The sequence below is a fragment of the Rhipicephalus microplus genome, chromosome 7 (assembly GCF_043290135.1).
Source record: "Rhipicephalus microplus isolate Deutch F79 chromosome 7, USDA_Rmic, whole genome shotgun sequence".
Lineage (NCBI taxonomy): Eukaryota > Metazoa > Arthropoda > Arachnida > Ixodida > Ixodidae > Rhipicephalus > Rhipicephalus microplus.
In genome coordinates, this window is record NC_134706.1 from 21,836,343 (window position 1) to 21,850,369 (window position 14,027).

The 14,027-nt window shown below is 48.6% G+C and overlaps 1 protein-coding gene across 1 annotated transcript in view; it reads left to right on the top strand.

Moving 5' to 3' along the window:
• The first annotated feature begins 214 nt into the window (after positions 1 to 214).
• Positions 215 to 14,027, top strand: part of LOC119179346 (guanylate cyclase 32E) — a 32,862-nt gene continuing 19,049 nt past the window's right edge. The window contains exons 1-11 of the mRNA XM_075869930.1: positions 215 to 478; positions 973 to 1,170; positions 1,802 to 2,099; positions 4,015 to 4,161; positions 4,879 to 5,054; positions 7,320 to 7,455; positions 8,473 to 8,630; positions 9,150 to 9,240; positions 9,476 to 9,548; positions 9,694 to 9,811; positions 12,930 to 13,139. Of these exons, the coding sequence (XP_075726045.1) occupies positions 299 to 478; positions 973 to 1,170; positions 1,802 to 2,099; positions 4,015 to 4,161; positions 4,879 to 5,054; positions 7,320 to 7,455; positions 8,473 to 8,630; positions 9,150 to 9,240; positions 9,476 to 9,548; positions 9,694 to 9,811; positions 12,930 to 13,139 (1,785 nt within the window). The 5' untranslated portion in view covers positions 215 to 298. The remainder of the gene's footprint in view (positions 479 to 972; positions 1,171 to 1,801; positions 2,100 to 4,014; positions 4,162 to 4,878; positions 5,055 to 7,319; positions 7,456 to 8,472; positions 8,631 to 9,149; positions 9,241 to 9,475; positions 9,549 to 9,693; positions 9,812 to 12,929; positions 13,140 to 14,027) is intronic.

Genomic DNA, 14,027 nt, shown 5'->3' on the forward strand with positions numbered 1-14,027 from the left:
TTGACCTAATACAACGTGGCATCTTACAGTTCTTGTCTTAGTGTCCTTTCTAGTTTCGTACTGCGTGTCATTCATCGTTATAGTATGACTTAACTGGTGATCAGGTTCCTGAAGAATGTTCTCAGATTCCCCTACTCCTATACCACCATGTAGCAGTTGCGGTAAATGACAGTTGCAGTTTCATTATGACGCTTCTTGCAGACTTCAATGAAGCGCACATTGACGATGCAAAGCTAAGAGTAATGGTAGCGAATTCGTCGACGTCGGTTGTTCTTGTCAAGTTGAAGACTGGCCGAGGATGCTTCAGACAGCCATTGCCATTCTGCTGGTCGTACTCTCTCGGAAATGGGCGTACACTAAAACTAACGAAACTATCGTCCTCGGTTACCTGACGGGATCACAGCGACTACCCGGTGACAGGAGCTACAGGCGTCCAGGACTGGCCATCTCGGGTGCGCTGACGCTAGCAGTCGACAAGGTAACGTCACATGGAATAGTTAAGATTATTATGTTTGATCGCTCCCGCAGCTGTGATTACGTAGGGCGTAGCCAGGGGGTGGCACACCGGGCCCGTGCCCCCACCCCTCCCCCATCCGAAAATTTTCGCCATAGAATACAGAGAGGGGAAAAATGATCATTAGAATGAGGTGCCCTGGCCGAAATCAAAGACTGAGCAGAGTAACAAAATTCACCAGCCTTCAAGCACCATCAATACAAGCAAATATTCTTTACTTTCATTAACAATGTTTTAATGAAGTGACAGACAATAGTGGTGTGAAATTTAATACCGTATAACCGTTTGTTACTAATGTTTAAATCAACCATTTCTGCTCAATAATGGCGTTGTTGGTTTTCCTTTTTTTAACCTGTCTAACCACTCCTTCTAAAGCGGTTTGAGCCTGCAGTAGGTTAATTCTATTAAAAAAAACTAAACAAAGCCAAAATGCACACGCACATACGCTGCTATTGCAGGTGAACTTACAGTATCCTCTGATGGGTGGTCTCCGACTGGACGTGCTTATAGCCGAGACATTCGGCCGTGAGCGGCTCAGCGTACTACAGACGGCGCGCCTCTGGCGCCAGAACGTCTCGGCTTTCATCGGGCCACAGGAGACATGCGTCCACGAGGCGTTCCTGGCCGCTGCTCTCAATCTGCCCATGGTGTCATACGTGCGTGTTCTCTATGTAATTTACAATAACTTGATTGATGGAGAGATTTAGCTGACATTGTTTTCCGTTGTGGAGCGCCTTGTCTGAGTACAGTGTCATATAGGAGCACGTTTTCAACTTCTCTTCTCGAGAAGCATCTAAAAAGTTGTACATTTTCAATTCTGCCCTTATTTACACCTGTAGCATAGTTACTACAATAGTGTTTCTGTGTTTGCCCGGTTTATCTCTTCTCCACCAGGTAGCGCTACCAGTCTTGTCACTGAAGTTTACCATTCCAGTTGCCAGCCAATTAGCAAGCGTAAAAGAGTTTGCGGGAACTCTCTAGTGGAATGTTCTACTTTGTCCACAAATGATAGTGCAGTTAACTGCCACAGGGACATATATATATACCCCGTGATTTTGCTTATTTTCGCTATGCCTTTGGTATAAAGAGGAGCCGTGAGATCCCTATTCTCACAGATATTAGCGGCACCGTGGTGAATGAGTTGCGCGAAACGTATTATAACAAAGCTTGACGAGAATAACATATGTCAATTGTTACTAAGTGCTTGCCAGTAAATTCATGTTCTAATGATTCGGCTTCACTTTACTTGACATATACTGCATACATGTCAAGATTTGCATGCTGCAGTTCTGCCTCGTCCGTGATACTTCGGACAAGCAGCGGTTCCCGACTTTCGCCCGCACGCGTCCCCCCGAGACGCACATCTCAAAGTCCGTGGTGGCTCTGCTCGCCCACTTCGATTGGCGACAGGTGGCGCTGTTCTACGCCTCGCGGTTGGGTCACGTGGCCAAGAGCATCATGTCGACGCTGACATCGCACGGAGTCCGGCTGCGCCACGTGAGCTCGTGGAACGAGACGTACCACTACGGCTACGGCCCGAGCCCGTTCGAGACGATGCTCAAGGATGTGGCGCCAAAGGCACGAGGTGGGCCAACAGTCATCGTTCAATGCGCGGCTGGTATTCCTTAAATAATGCTGTGTTACAGCGCCATGGTTAGGAGGAAAGAACATTTGGCGATGCATGAGTGCACACAAACTATGATGGAGAAGCAGCGGTAGCAGATGATACCTCGAAGGGTCTGTGCGCTTGCACTAGTATCCCCTCAGGCATTCTCAGCCTATAATAGTAATATGAGTAATATAGTAATACAACTACCACAGCTTAAATAGATACCCATAAAGTTCTTAATAAATTTCAGGCTAACGTACAAGAAACAAAAAGTTTGAAGCATACGTCTCTTAAATGTAGTCGTAGTGAAATGGGAAGCTACAACGAAAGACATTCCGACAGATACCAGCTCGTGATAAACATCGGGACCACGCGTTTTAGTTTCGTTGGTTAGCCATCTGTACGGAATGCTTGAGCGGTGATATTTAAGATGCGGAGCAGCTGTTTGACTAGCCTGTGTGACGCTGTCCATCCGTGTCTCCGTGTCAACGCGCAGCACCGCGTTCCTCCCGCCACAGTTGTTGGAACGATGTCAAGTAGGTGGTGGTGGTGGTGGTGGTGGTGGTGGTAGTGGTTAGAAGAGGAGAAAGGCACCTAATTTCTGCAGCCCCGTAGGGAGCGCGGCGCAGTGCCTAATGTCAAGTAGGTCAATTCACAGCTGCGCGTTGACGTCACTCTCTCCTTCACCCGCAGCAGCTGCCACTTCCTTCCAACACACCTAGGTAGTGTTGCTCATCCAGCCACTCACAACACACTTCTCACTCGCTTCACCGTCTCCACCACTCGCGACACTCGACCGCGCGTCGAGTACAAATACTCTTTCGGCTAGTTTATCTGCGATGAAACTTACAAGAAACCCAACACGCCTACCGTGTCTTTGCGTTTCAAAGAAACGTTTGCTTGAGTAAAGGCTACACCAAGTTTTGCTTCGAACCGCTCTGGCAGCACCCGCGTCGACGCCCGTTTCAGCCAGGTCAACGGCGTGTGCACCACTGCTGCTTTACATCCCGTCATGGTTCCCTTCGGGGAAACGGTCCATAATTTTTTTTTGCATTGCGTAGGATGGCAATTTACTGCGATAGCTCTTGTAGTAACATTCTGGGTGGATTGTCGCAGTAGTTGCCAGTAGCACCATCGTCATGTTACGTTTATCTACAAGTATATGCACATATGCAAGGATATCTCAAATAAGGTCAGGCGCAGCTTGATTTTAACTCGGGGCTTCCAGCATCCAGCGGTAGTGCTCGATGGTTGTGGTGCGCGGCTGCTCACCTGTCAGTCACAGTTTTCACAGCAGCAATGACGGTTGCTTTGGATGGAGGCAAAATTCCGGAAGACCGTAACACTTAGGTTGAGATAGAAATCTCTGGAGCCCGCCGCTACGCCGTGCCTCATAACCAATAGTGGTTTTCAGCTTGTAAAAGCGCATACAATTATTATTATTGTTGTTATTATTATTATTGGTAGTAGTAGTAGTAGTAGTAGTAGTAGTAGTAGTAGTAGTAGTAGTAGTAGTAGTACAGTACTCTTACGACATCCAGTACCCAAACGTAACGTTGTTACCATAAGGTGACAGGTGCACGGAGAATCAGGTTCGTCCACATACTAACCATCAGATATTAAGCAAATCCATCTACAAACCACCGTTATCATGGCGATTCAACAATTCCTAAAGGGAGCTTCACCCAGGCATTTGTGAAATACTGGGGCGTTTTGACGTTGCCGACACTATATATTACTCACGTCGTGTCGTGTTCGAGCTCACTGCGTGTTCCTTAAAAAAGCACGTGCAAAGCAGGGACACGTTGCGGAACCAGTAAACAGAGCTGTATAGCTGTGGTTCGCCCAATGTTTCTGCAGCTGCGCTGCATAAATGTGTGCGAATGCGTAGTGTTCATCGTGCTGGGCCAGTACTTCGAGCACATCGGCCTCATGGCGAGCCTGGAAGCCCGCGGACTACTGCAAGGCGGGGAGTACTTCGTGGTCGGCGTCGACGTCCAGCAGTACGACATCGAGAGCCCCACCCGTTATCTTACTGGTCAGTTTACACCGAGAATTATCTTGCGTGTTTACAGCGTGTGTGTCTTAGCGTGTACCGTGCGCCATCGTCGTCGTATAAGTAGCAGCCCCGTAAAAGCAAGCGCTCCACCCGAGGAAAGGCCCCCCAACTTTTTGAGCATGCGCCTCACACCCCCTACTGCTGCCTTTTTCACTGTTTCATTCACTTTTTTTTAATATTGAATACATGCGTTGAACCTTTCAATACAAGCACGAGTGTGCATTCTTTCTCTGCCACAGTGAATTTTACTTTTGCTTTATGACCGAATATATTGAAGATTACTGGAAGTGTTTTTCATACAATTAGGTAAGAGTGGCGCGACTGGAAGTGTTGAGAAGGTGGATGATAATTATAATGGTTGTGGTGTTTCGACAATTGTGATGATTGTAGGCGTACGTGCGCATAGTTTCCCTTCAGAAAGGAGGGCAAAAGTTGATCGCAGCGCCTCCCTTCCTGATTAGGTCAATGTACGGGGCTTAGCAAACCCCCCCCCCCCCCCCCCGTGTTCCAGCGTCCCCCTATCTATTGTGTTAATATATGGGTCACGCTTCTCACCCCCTCCTTTCAATCACCCCCCCCCCCGTGTGCATGCCTATGGTGCAGGGCGATCAAACACACGCCGTATTACTTCTTACGCAAAAGTGTCCGTTTCTTAATGGGACCATAGACATCTATCTCTATCCCACTCCACGACAGGTCTGTTTCGCGAGGAACCGGACCCCTCGGTGGTGAGGGCCTTTCGCTCCTACCTCGGCATTGTGGGCAGCCCGGCATCGGGTTATGAGGCGTTTTCAGTGGCAGTCAATGAGTACATGCAGAAGCCGCCGTTCAACATTGTCAACGCCGCCGACCCCATTGGAGGAATGAAGAAGGTTGGTCCCTATGTACTTTTCCAATGAGAGCTTCTTGGTCACACTTGCGGTCCCCTCTGGGCTACCGCATATATGCGTGACCTCACAAACGTGCACTGCCGAGGCAGCCATGTTTAGCTTCGTACCATCGTCAGAGAGTCCAGAAAGGAGCACCTGGTCATTCTCGATTGGAAAGGTTGTTCCTGTGACCTGTACGTGTGATTTACGTTACATACTACCATTAGCTGAAAAAAAAATAGGAGGAACCTAAAGCTTCACCTTTAAGGGTTGAACGCAATAGCGATATTCTGTTCCTAATGCGTACTTAAAACACTTAGTGTATGAAATCTACGTGACCTTAATCTACGTGGCCTTAATGGTGCATTAGCGTGCGTGCCTTTTGTAGAGGGTGACTGGCTTTAAACGACGAAGTCATTATGACAATCTTATGTTATGACGTCCAATGGCAGTTTACGCTTGTACCACACATTATTACGGCAATATTTCATGTTGTATCGTGAAGCGTGTGTACAGGACGCGTGTTTGTAAAGCATGAGTGTTACTTTTACTGCACTTCCAAGCAGAGGGCGGTATTTTTACTGTATTCCCAAGCAGGCTGTGGGGCTTGCCCCGCAAACGACCCGGGTTCGATCCTCACTCAGACCTAAAACTTTTTTTCATTCATTTTATTACCATCTTTCTCGAATTTTGTTCACCTAAACATGCTCAATTTTTCGGTCACACAAAGATTGTTTGTCGCTCACAACCAATGACGCTGACAACGATGCCGACGCCGGAATTTCTGCGCAATTAGCTCTCTAACGCTATCACGTAAAAATGTTCTTCGTCCCTCCTTACCAAAGTGAGCGCTGAACCTAAAGTGGCTGGCAAAAAAAAAAGCACCTCGAATACTAAAGGAGATCCCGACATCAAAAGCTTGTGCCGTTCCGTATCATCTTCTTGCACCCGTATTTCAATTAATCGTCCAGTTCATATACCACGATTGTCCTTAATACGCCAATACTGCCACTTTCGCAGTTTACGTGGAGAAGCTAAGAGTACCGAGTTTCGCTGCATCTTTGTGGGAACGTTCTATGCGTGTTCCACATAGAACGCACATAAAACGTTCTGTTAGAACGTTCGTTTTGAATGCACAGTGGGGTACGAGTGGGCAATAATTGTATATTTTGGCCAAGGATTGCTATGGTAACTTGGTGACCTTGATGGGGACCCTGCGTATACTCCATGAAATTATATGAAAATTGTACGAACTTATCGGAATGGCATACTGAACGAAATCTGTCTAAAGGAATAGATAAAGTTGACATCTGAAATTACAAGTCTGTGACCTTATGGAGATTCACATGGTCCGTTACACGTTCGGCCAACATGACTCGAAGTTGAAATCCGTCTTTTTTCAGATGTGAAGCAGCTTAGTGTCGAGCTCTATCAGGTGTGCGGCGTGACCACCCTTACTGCGCATGCACGACCACTCTCCCTCTCTCCTACTCTTCCCCCCTCTCGCCTCGCAACGCCGACGCAGTGAGCGTCTGCTAGCGTAAGCTCGCTCCCCCCTCTCTCTTCACTAGGCATTCCCCCCCGCGGTGTTTACAATCTCATTGCACATGCGCATCCCCTCCCCCTTCTCTCTCCTCTCCAATGCTACTCCTCTCTCACAACGCCGACGCAGGCAGCGTCTGCTATAGCAAGCTTCTTGATGGAAAAAACCGACTGCCCGCGCTACACAACCATTCACTGCCACCCCGTATATATAGGCACTGGATTTTTACCTTCAAGGTACTGCCGATGGGAGATTTCTCCGGTGCGTTGTTGAACGATAAAAATTCGCAGCGTGCGCGTTCGGACTGCAGGTCTCAGTGTACAATCGAAGTTTTTTGTCTCTCACTGCCCGTTAGAAGCGATTGGCATGTTCCAGTAAGAAACACCGGCCCCTCACTGCGTGCTTTGCGCCTTTCCAGGTTTCTCTCCTGAGCAATGCCGCGATGAGCGCCACCGTCAACGTCGCCGCCAGTGCAATTAAGAGTCAGCGCCCGCCGCTTCGCATCTACACATGGTTCCCTTTAGCTGGAGACGGTGTAATTTTTTTCTTAGTCGGTTACACGCCTCTATCTACAGATAAATTATTTATCTATGACTAGATAAACGATCTGTTTACACCTTGTGGGGGGGGGGGGGCGAGACGGGGCTTTTTACCACTGCCTAGAAGATATTATGATGGCACTGAGAGGGAGCCTTCTGTCAAAAATCGCGTACGTGTGGACGCAGATTCCGTCGGAGGGCGCCTACCTGTACGACGCCGTCATGGTGTACGCGAGGGCCGTCAACGCATGCGTCGAGCACGGAGGCGACTTCCGGAACGGCAAGCACTTGCTCGAGCACATGCGCGGACGGTCGTACCAGAGTGAGTGACGTGTGTATACTACTGTTCCGGATTCACGGCGTCGGAAGTCACGCTGTCGGATGGACACGGCTCACGCGAGATTTGTTGTTCGACGACTAACCTTTAACATGATGCCTCTCCCTTGTATTGCACTTTTGTCCTGTGAAGAATGGTCTGTAGAGTACGAGTTGGTAATCCGTTACAAAGGCGTGATATACGACCGGACACAGAAAATTCGTGTATATATATATATATATATATGAAGGTATGGGATATGGCACAACGGGAGCGTTGTCAACAAGAATAAATATATTTATTTCCCAACAGTTTCGGGAGAGGTCCTCCCTTCATCAGGGGATGAGTTATCTCATCCCCTGATGAAGGGAGGACCTCTCCCGAAACTGTTGGGAAATAAATATATTTATCCTTGTTGACAACGCTCCCGTTGTGCCATATCCCATACCTTCACGAAGACTAACTGGCCCATTGAATTATTACTCCCATATATATATATATATATATATATATATATATATATATATATATATATATATATATATATATATATATGTCTGTGGGTAAGTAATTTAGTATTGCGGTAATTTGCTTTCGTGGAGTAAGATCCAGAAATTTACCCATTAACCTCTAATTGTGTTCCACTAAAATAAGACATGTGCGATGATTCCCTCGTGCAATAAACATTGAACAAGAAAAGAAAGAAAAAGAACCAGACAAGTTAATCTGAGTGCCAAGCGTGAAGTGGGATAGATGCTGTACTAAGATCTCTCAGATTTAAATAAATTGTATACATGAATTAGCGCATGGATGCTGATCTTTCTTAACGTAATTGGAAAGTAACACTTTCGAACAGCTGTCATTGGTAATGTAGTTTAATTGCAGTTTCAAAATGGTGTAAAGCTAATTGAGTAATGTAAGTATAAGGTACCTTCACGACGTATACTGTTGACACCTGTGTCTTCTTTCTTGTGTTAGTCCAGCGCTAGACACTTCATGATTGATCTCTTGATTGGATTGCAGGTGCGATGGGCTACATGGTTCGCATGGACGACAATGGTGACGCTGAGGGCAACTACACTCTCATTGCGCGCAAGAAGTACGGTGGCCCCAGCGGGAACCTGTACGGTCTCTTTCCCGTGGGAGTATTTGAACTCTCGGGCAACGGATCAACTTTGCCCGTAAGAGCACTAAGTCAACTTACGTAAATACACACAGGGCCTCTCATGCATTCACCTAAGGCAGCTGGATGATGAGAGACATCTTCTTTTTAGCCGATCCGCCCCCCCCCCCCCCCCCCGAAAGCTTTCTGCAACAAACGTAGTTCTCCACTGCTTCCAGGATCGGAGGGACCTCAGCAAGTTCCGTATTGCCTTCGTGATTGGCTCAGCTTTGACCAAGCCACGAGGTCATGTGACGACGTCATAATAATGACAAAAATTTTGGTGGTGTGTGTGACGTCATGATGGCGTAATATGGTGTCGTCATTGCTGGATGATTTTTTTTTTCGTAACTCGTGTTGAGGCGCCGACGCGGGTCACCGCCGGTCAATTTTCGGGTTTGAAGAGGCATACATGGATTTCGTCTTAATAATGCCTAAAAATACGACTGACAACAGCCTTTGTATCGATAAGGGTTTTGCAGATTCGTCCTTCATTCACAGTAGTGTGTTTCTTACTTCCTTTATTTTTGTTTGAAAGGTCCTGAAGCTCTTCGATACGATCGAATGGATCAAGGGAGTGCCACCAAGGGACGAACCTCCGTGCGGCTTTAGCGGAGAGAAGTGCATCCGTAAGTTCTCAAAGGAAGCTCAATATAGAAATTAACAAAAACTGGCGCTTCGCCACATGCAACTTTGTTCGCACGGTGGCACAAGAATCTAACCAGCCCTACAGTGAGCATTTTGTTGGAGTATAGCTTATAGCAAACTGACTTGCGTTTTCTTCTTGTCGTGTCTATACCCTAATGCCTAAACCGGCTTTACCTTTGTCTCTCCCTGTCTCTTCGCTGATGTACGGCACCGAAGTGTGGAAGATTCTGGGCAGCGTGTCATGTGGTGTACTTGTCCTTTTATCAATAGTCGCCTTCGCTGCGTACAGGTGAGTGTCAGATTTTCAGCTTCGGCTCGTGAGTCACTAAACTGCCCTCCTTCTTATCCGCTTATTCGGATTTTGTATCCCCACTTTTCTTCTTTTGTTAAGACATCATTGCTCCCCCCCCCCCTCGACATTAATTTTGTTTCAGATACTGGGCGTATGAGCAGGAGCTGGACAGACTGCTCTGGAAGTTGGACTTTGACGAGATCCACATGCGAGGAGGTCCCATGGTGCATCAGCAAGCTACCAAGACAACGTCATGCGCAGTAAGTCTAGCAGTGCGTATGTACAACTGTTACAGAAAAGGTTGGATTTTGCACGGGACGATCGGCTTAGGGAGACGGTAACGCGAACCTCTCTAGACACACCAACGTAGACAGATGTGGAGCAAAAAGTCGCATTATCCGCAGCAACAAGTCAGGCATATATGCATGTCCTCTGACTGCTTTCCGTGAATTGCGAATCTTTTAGTCCGCTGAAGAAGACTCCGATTGGACACAGAGACCCGCAGTCTGATTTCACTTAACGCGCACGCGGTGAATTTTTATTGTTCAACAATGCACACAAGAAATCTCCCACTGGCACTACCTTGGAGCTCAAAATCCAGTGCTTATAGTACATACGGGGCGGGCAGTGAACGGTTGTGCAGCGCGAGCAGCCAGTTTTGGTTTTTGTTTTATTTAATCAAGGAACTCGTTAGCAGACACTGCCTACGTCGGCATTGCAAGGTGAGAGAGGAGGAGCGTGGGAAGAAGGGGAAGGGGACGCTTACGCGCAGACGCAGCAGGCCTGAGGCATGCGCGTATTCAGAAATTTTTTTTCGGGGGAGATGGCGCCACCTTGATTTAGGGACGGGCACCCCCTTAAGATGGCTATTTTTCACCCTATATGTTATGGAGAAAAAAATTTCTGGGGGTGAAGAGAGGTGACGTGCCGGGTGTGCCACCCCCTGGATACGCCAATGGCGTGGGGGCAGAGCCCCAGGCACAAGATGTTTTGCATCTGAAAAAAAAAATTGCCCGCAGCTTCCCTCGGGGGAACACTGAGGAGGATGCGGACCATATAATTGGTTAACGGGGTGTTAAAGTGCGACTTACTTGGGTCGATGGCTAAATTGGTTAACGTGGTTGTGAAATGGGGTGTTAAATTGCGACCTACTTGGGTCGATGGCTAAATTGGTTAACGTGGTTGTAGGAGTGGGTGTTAAATGAGTGAACACGTACACACGTATGCGAAAGGGCGGCGCTGGTCGAAGGGACGTCGATCATTGTGTTTGTGGATTCGTTGGAATTCATTTCACCGCGACCTTGGACGTCGACGCGCCGTACAAACCAACCGACGAGCGGCAACTGAGCGAGCGAGCGCCGACCTTGAGTATATATACAGCACGACGGCGCATGCACTGTCAGCTGTTGAATGTTCTCGAAGCGCGACGCCACATGCGCGTCCACTGGAGAATCGGGAGAATTGTAGATGTCGAACGCGGTGTGTAGAGGAGGAAGGGTGCACAGATGGTGGAGGAGTGAAGCGCGCGCGGTGTGTAGAGGAGGAAGGGATGCACAGATGGTGGAAGAGTGGGCGACGGCGCGACGGCGCATGCGCGCGCGTCAGCTGTCGAATGTTCGAGAAGCGGTGCGGACGGCGCGGACGGCGCACTACAAGGCGCGAGTATAAGATGCTCCGCATCTAAAATATTTTCCGACGCACAGAATCCAACGGGTGACCTGTCGCTCCGCTGTGCGCGGCGTTGACCACTCGGCCAAAAAACGTCGCAGGTTTGCCGCAAAGGCGAAACAATGAACGCGGTAGCAACAAATTGGAAGGTCACGCGCAGAATGGAAAGCAGATCGAAACGTGCCCCGCGTTTCTCACGCACAAATCACGCATGAAACGTACTCGCAGGTACAGACGAACGCGAATAATCGTCTTAGTTGTCACTTCCCTGTGCCTGAAAAGCGCGCCCTTTTCGCAAACGGAGGCTGTGCAATGTGCAACAATTGCAGTGACCTTTGTGCGCCCGGTAACTACAACAGAATCGTTCCGACGAAACCCAAAGGGTGGCCAAGACGTACGATTCTCCCCACTGCAAAATAAGGGCGCGCGATCGAGCGTACACCCCTAATTCTCTACGCGGGCCAAAGTACCGTAAGTGGTGAGAGCCGCCACGCTCTCACTGCGCCATCTTGCTGATAATGCTGAAAACACGACAGTTTTCCCCTCTAGATGGCTGCCAACAGCGGTAAGTGGTAGATACGAATAGCTTGCCGTTTGAACGTTCAAGCAGGTACCTCTCGGTGGCTCAGTGGTTAACGCCTCGCAATCGCAACGCGGAGGTACCACGCTCGATTCCGCGTGCTGGAGTCTTTCTGGGATTTCTTTCTTTCTTGCGTTTTCATATATATAGATAAGTATACATATACGGCGCATGACACCGACGCCGGCGACGGAATCTAGCCGAGAGTGTCCATATATTTGTTATCGCAATAAAAAGCGCGTGTCCTATGCGTTACCAGCGAGATGAAGCGAAGGGTGCGCTCGGCATCGTAACATCGTGCCCGCTTATTCGTCGTGAGCGCCCCGCCACGGTGGTCTAGTGGCTAAGGTACTCGGCTGCTGACCCGCAGGTCGCGGGATCAAATCCCGGCTGTGGCGGCTGCATTTCCGATGAAGGCGGAAAGTTGTAGGCCCGTGTAGTCAGACTTGGGTGCACGTTAAAGAACCCCAGGTGGTCAAAATTTCCGGAGCCCTCCACTACGGCGTCTCTCATAATCAAATAGTGGTTTTGGGACGTTAAACCCCACAAATCAAATCAATCATCGTCGTGAGCTTTCACCGCAAAGATGGTGTTTTAAGTGGCAAATCGCACAAAGGTAACTTCGCCCACTGAAGGGGTTCCGCATGCGAAAGGAGCACGCTGTTCAAACACAGTAAAGTAACAACTGCATCACTCCTTAGTCCGCGCTCATACTGAGTACACCTGTGCGTACGTTTCGTGTGTTCTTTGTGTTTGAGCAGTACGTTAAGTGTCGTTGGCTGTCAGTTCGCGTTGCTCCCTTGCGTATTGTTTTCGTGCATCCCTTGTGCTCGAGCAGCTCGCTGCACGTTTTGATCTGCTTGCCGTTCTTCACGTGACATAGTCATTTGTTTCTATCGCATTCATTGCTTTACCCTTGCTGCGAAACTGGCATTTTTTGTTATAATTAAAGTGTACTTACGCATAAAATATCTGCTTGGTAACACAATCTGTTCTTGTAATTCACGTTTATTTAGACCCCCTTCCTAGCAATTGCATGACTACAGGTCTAACCATGCAGCTTGGTGCGTTTTCGCGAGACAACGTGAAATAAGTAAATAACGAATGGCAAACGGCTCACCACTCTGCAGAGCCATGGCGACGGTCCTTCGGACAAAAGCAGTGACGGCCTGATGCCGGTGCCGACGTCATCGCAATTGTCGCTGTCGTTGCACCCCGAGTTCCGGTACTCGCAACTCTACGCTCCTGTGGGTGTCTACCGGGGCCGCCTCTGCGCCGTCAAAAAGATCCACACGAAGTCACTCCCGCTCACGCGCACACTCAAGCAGCAGCTCAAACTGGTGAGACTGCTTTTGTAGCCCACTAAGTACATTGAAGGAGCACTGACATAAAATTTCGAAGGCGTAATAAGGAGTGAGGTATATTTACGTGGAGACGTACGCAACACCTACGGAATATTGGCACGTTCCTTCCTCAAGTCTTGTTATCGCCCTGTTACACTGTACGTAATTCTATGCGCAAACCGAGCCTGCAGAGTTCGGGAAGCTTCGAGACTGTATCAGATCGATTCGTTAAGATAACGCCCACTTAGCGAACATAACAGATTCTTCTGGAACCTATAGCCGCTGGCGATAACGCTAGAATATTCGACGACACGCGTATGAAAGCCGACGCGCTTCCCCGCTTGTCAGTTGATCGACGGCCGATGCTCTGCTCGCCGCTATCGGTGCCAGTGCCTTGATGTAATCTGGCTTTCCTTTTACGTGGCCACAAGTTCGGCCCGAATAAACAGTTGTTATCTGACCTGCAGTCTGCTCCATTTGTCCACGTCGTGACCCAGTAACAACACTAAGGGCATATATGGCCTCCAACACATTTATATTCAATTTTAAGGTGCATGCCACGTGACTGAGCCATGTGCAGAGCCCGATTGATTGATTGATATGTGGGATTTAACGTCCCAAAACCACCATATGATTATGAAAGACGCCGTAGTGGAGGGCTCCGGAAGTTTTTACAACCTGGGGTTCTTTAAAGTGCATCCAAATCTAAGCACACGGGCCTACGTTTCCGCTTCCATCGGAAATGCAGCCGCTGCAGCCGGGATTTGAACCCGCGACCTGCGGGTTAGCAGCCGAGTACCTTAGCCACTAGACCACCACGGCGGGGCCATGTGCAGAGCCCCTCCGCAGAAACGACACCACCGCGGTGGTAATGTAAACAAACAC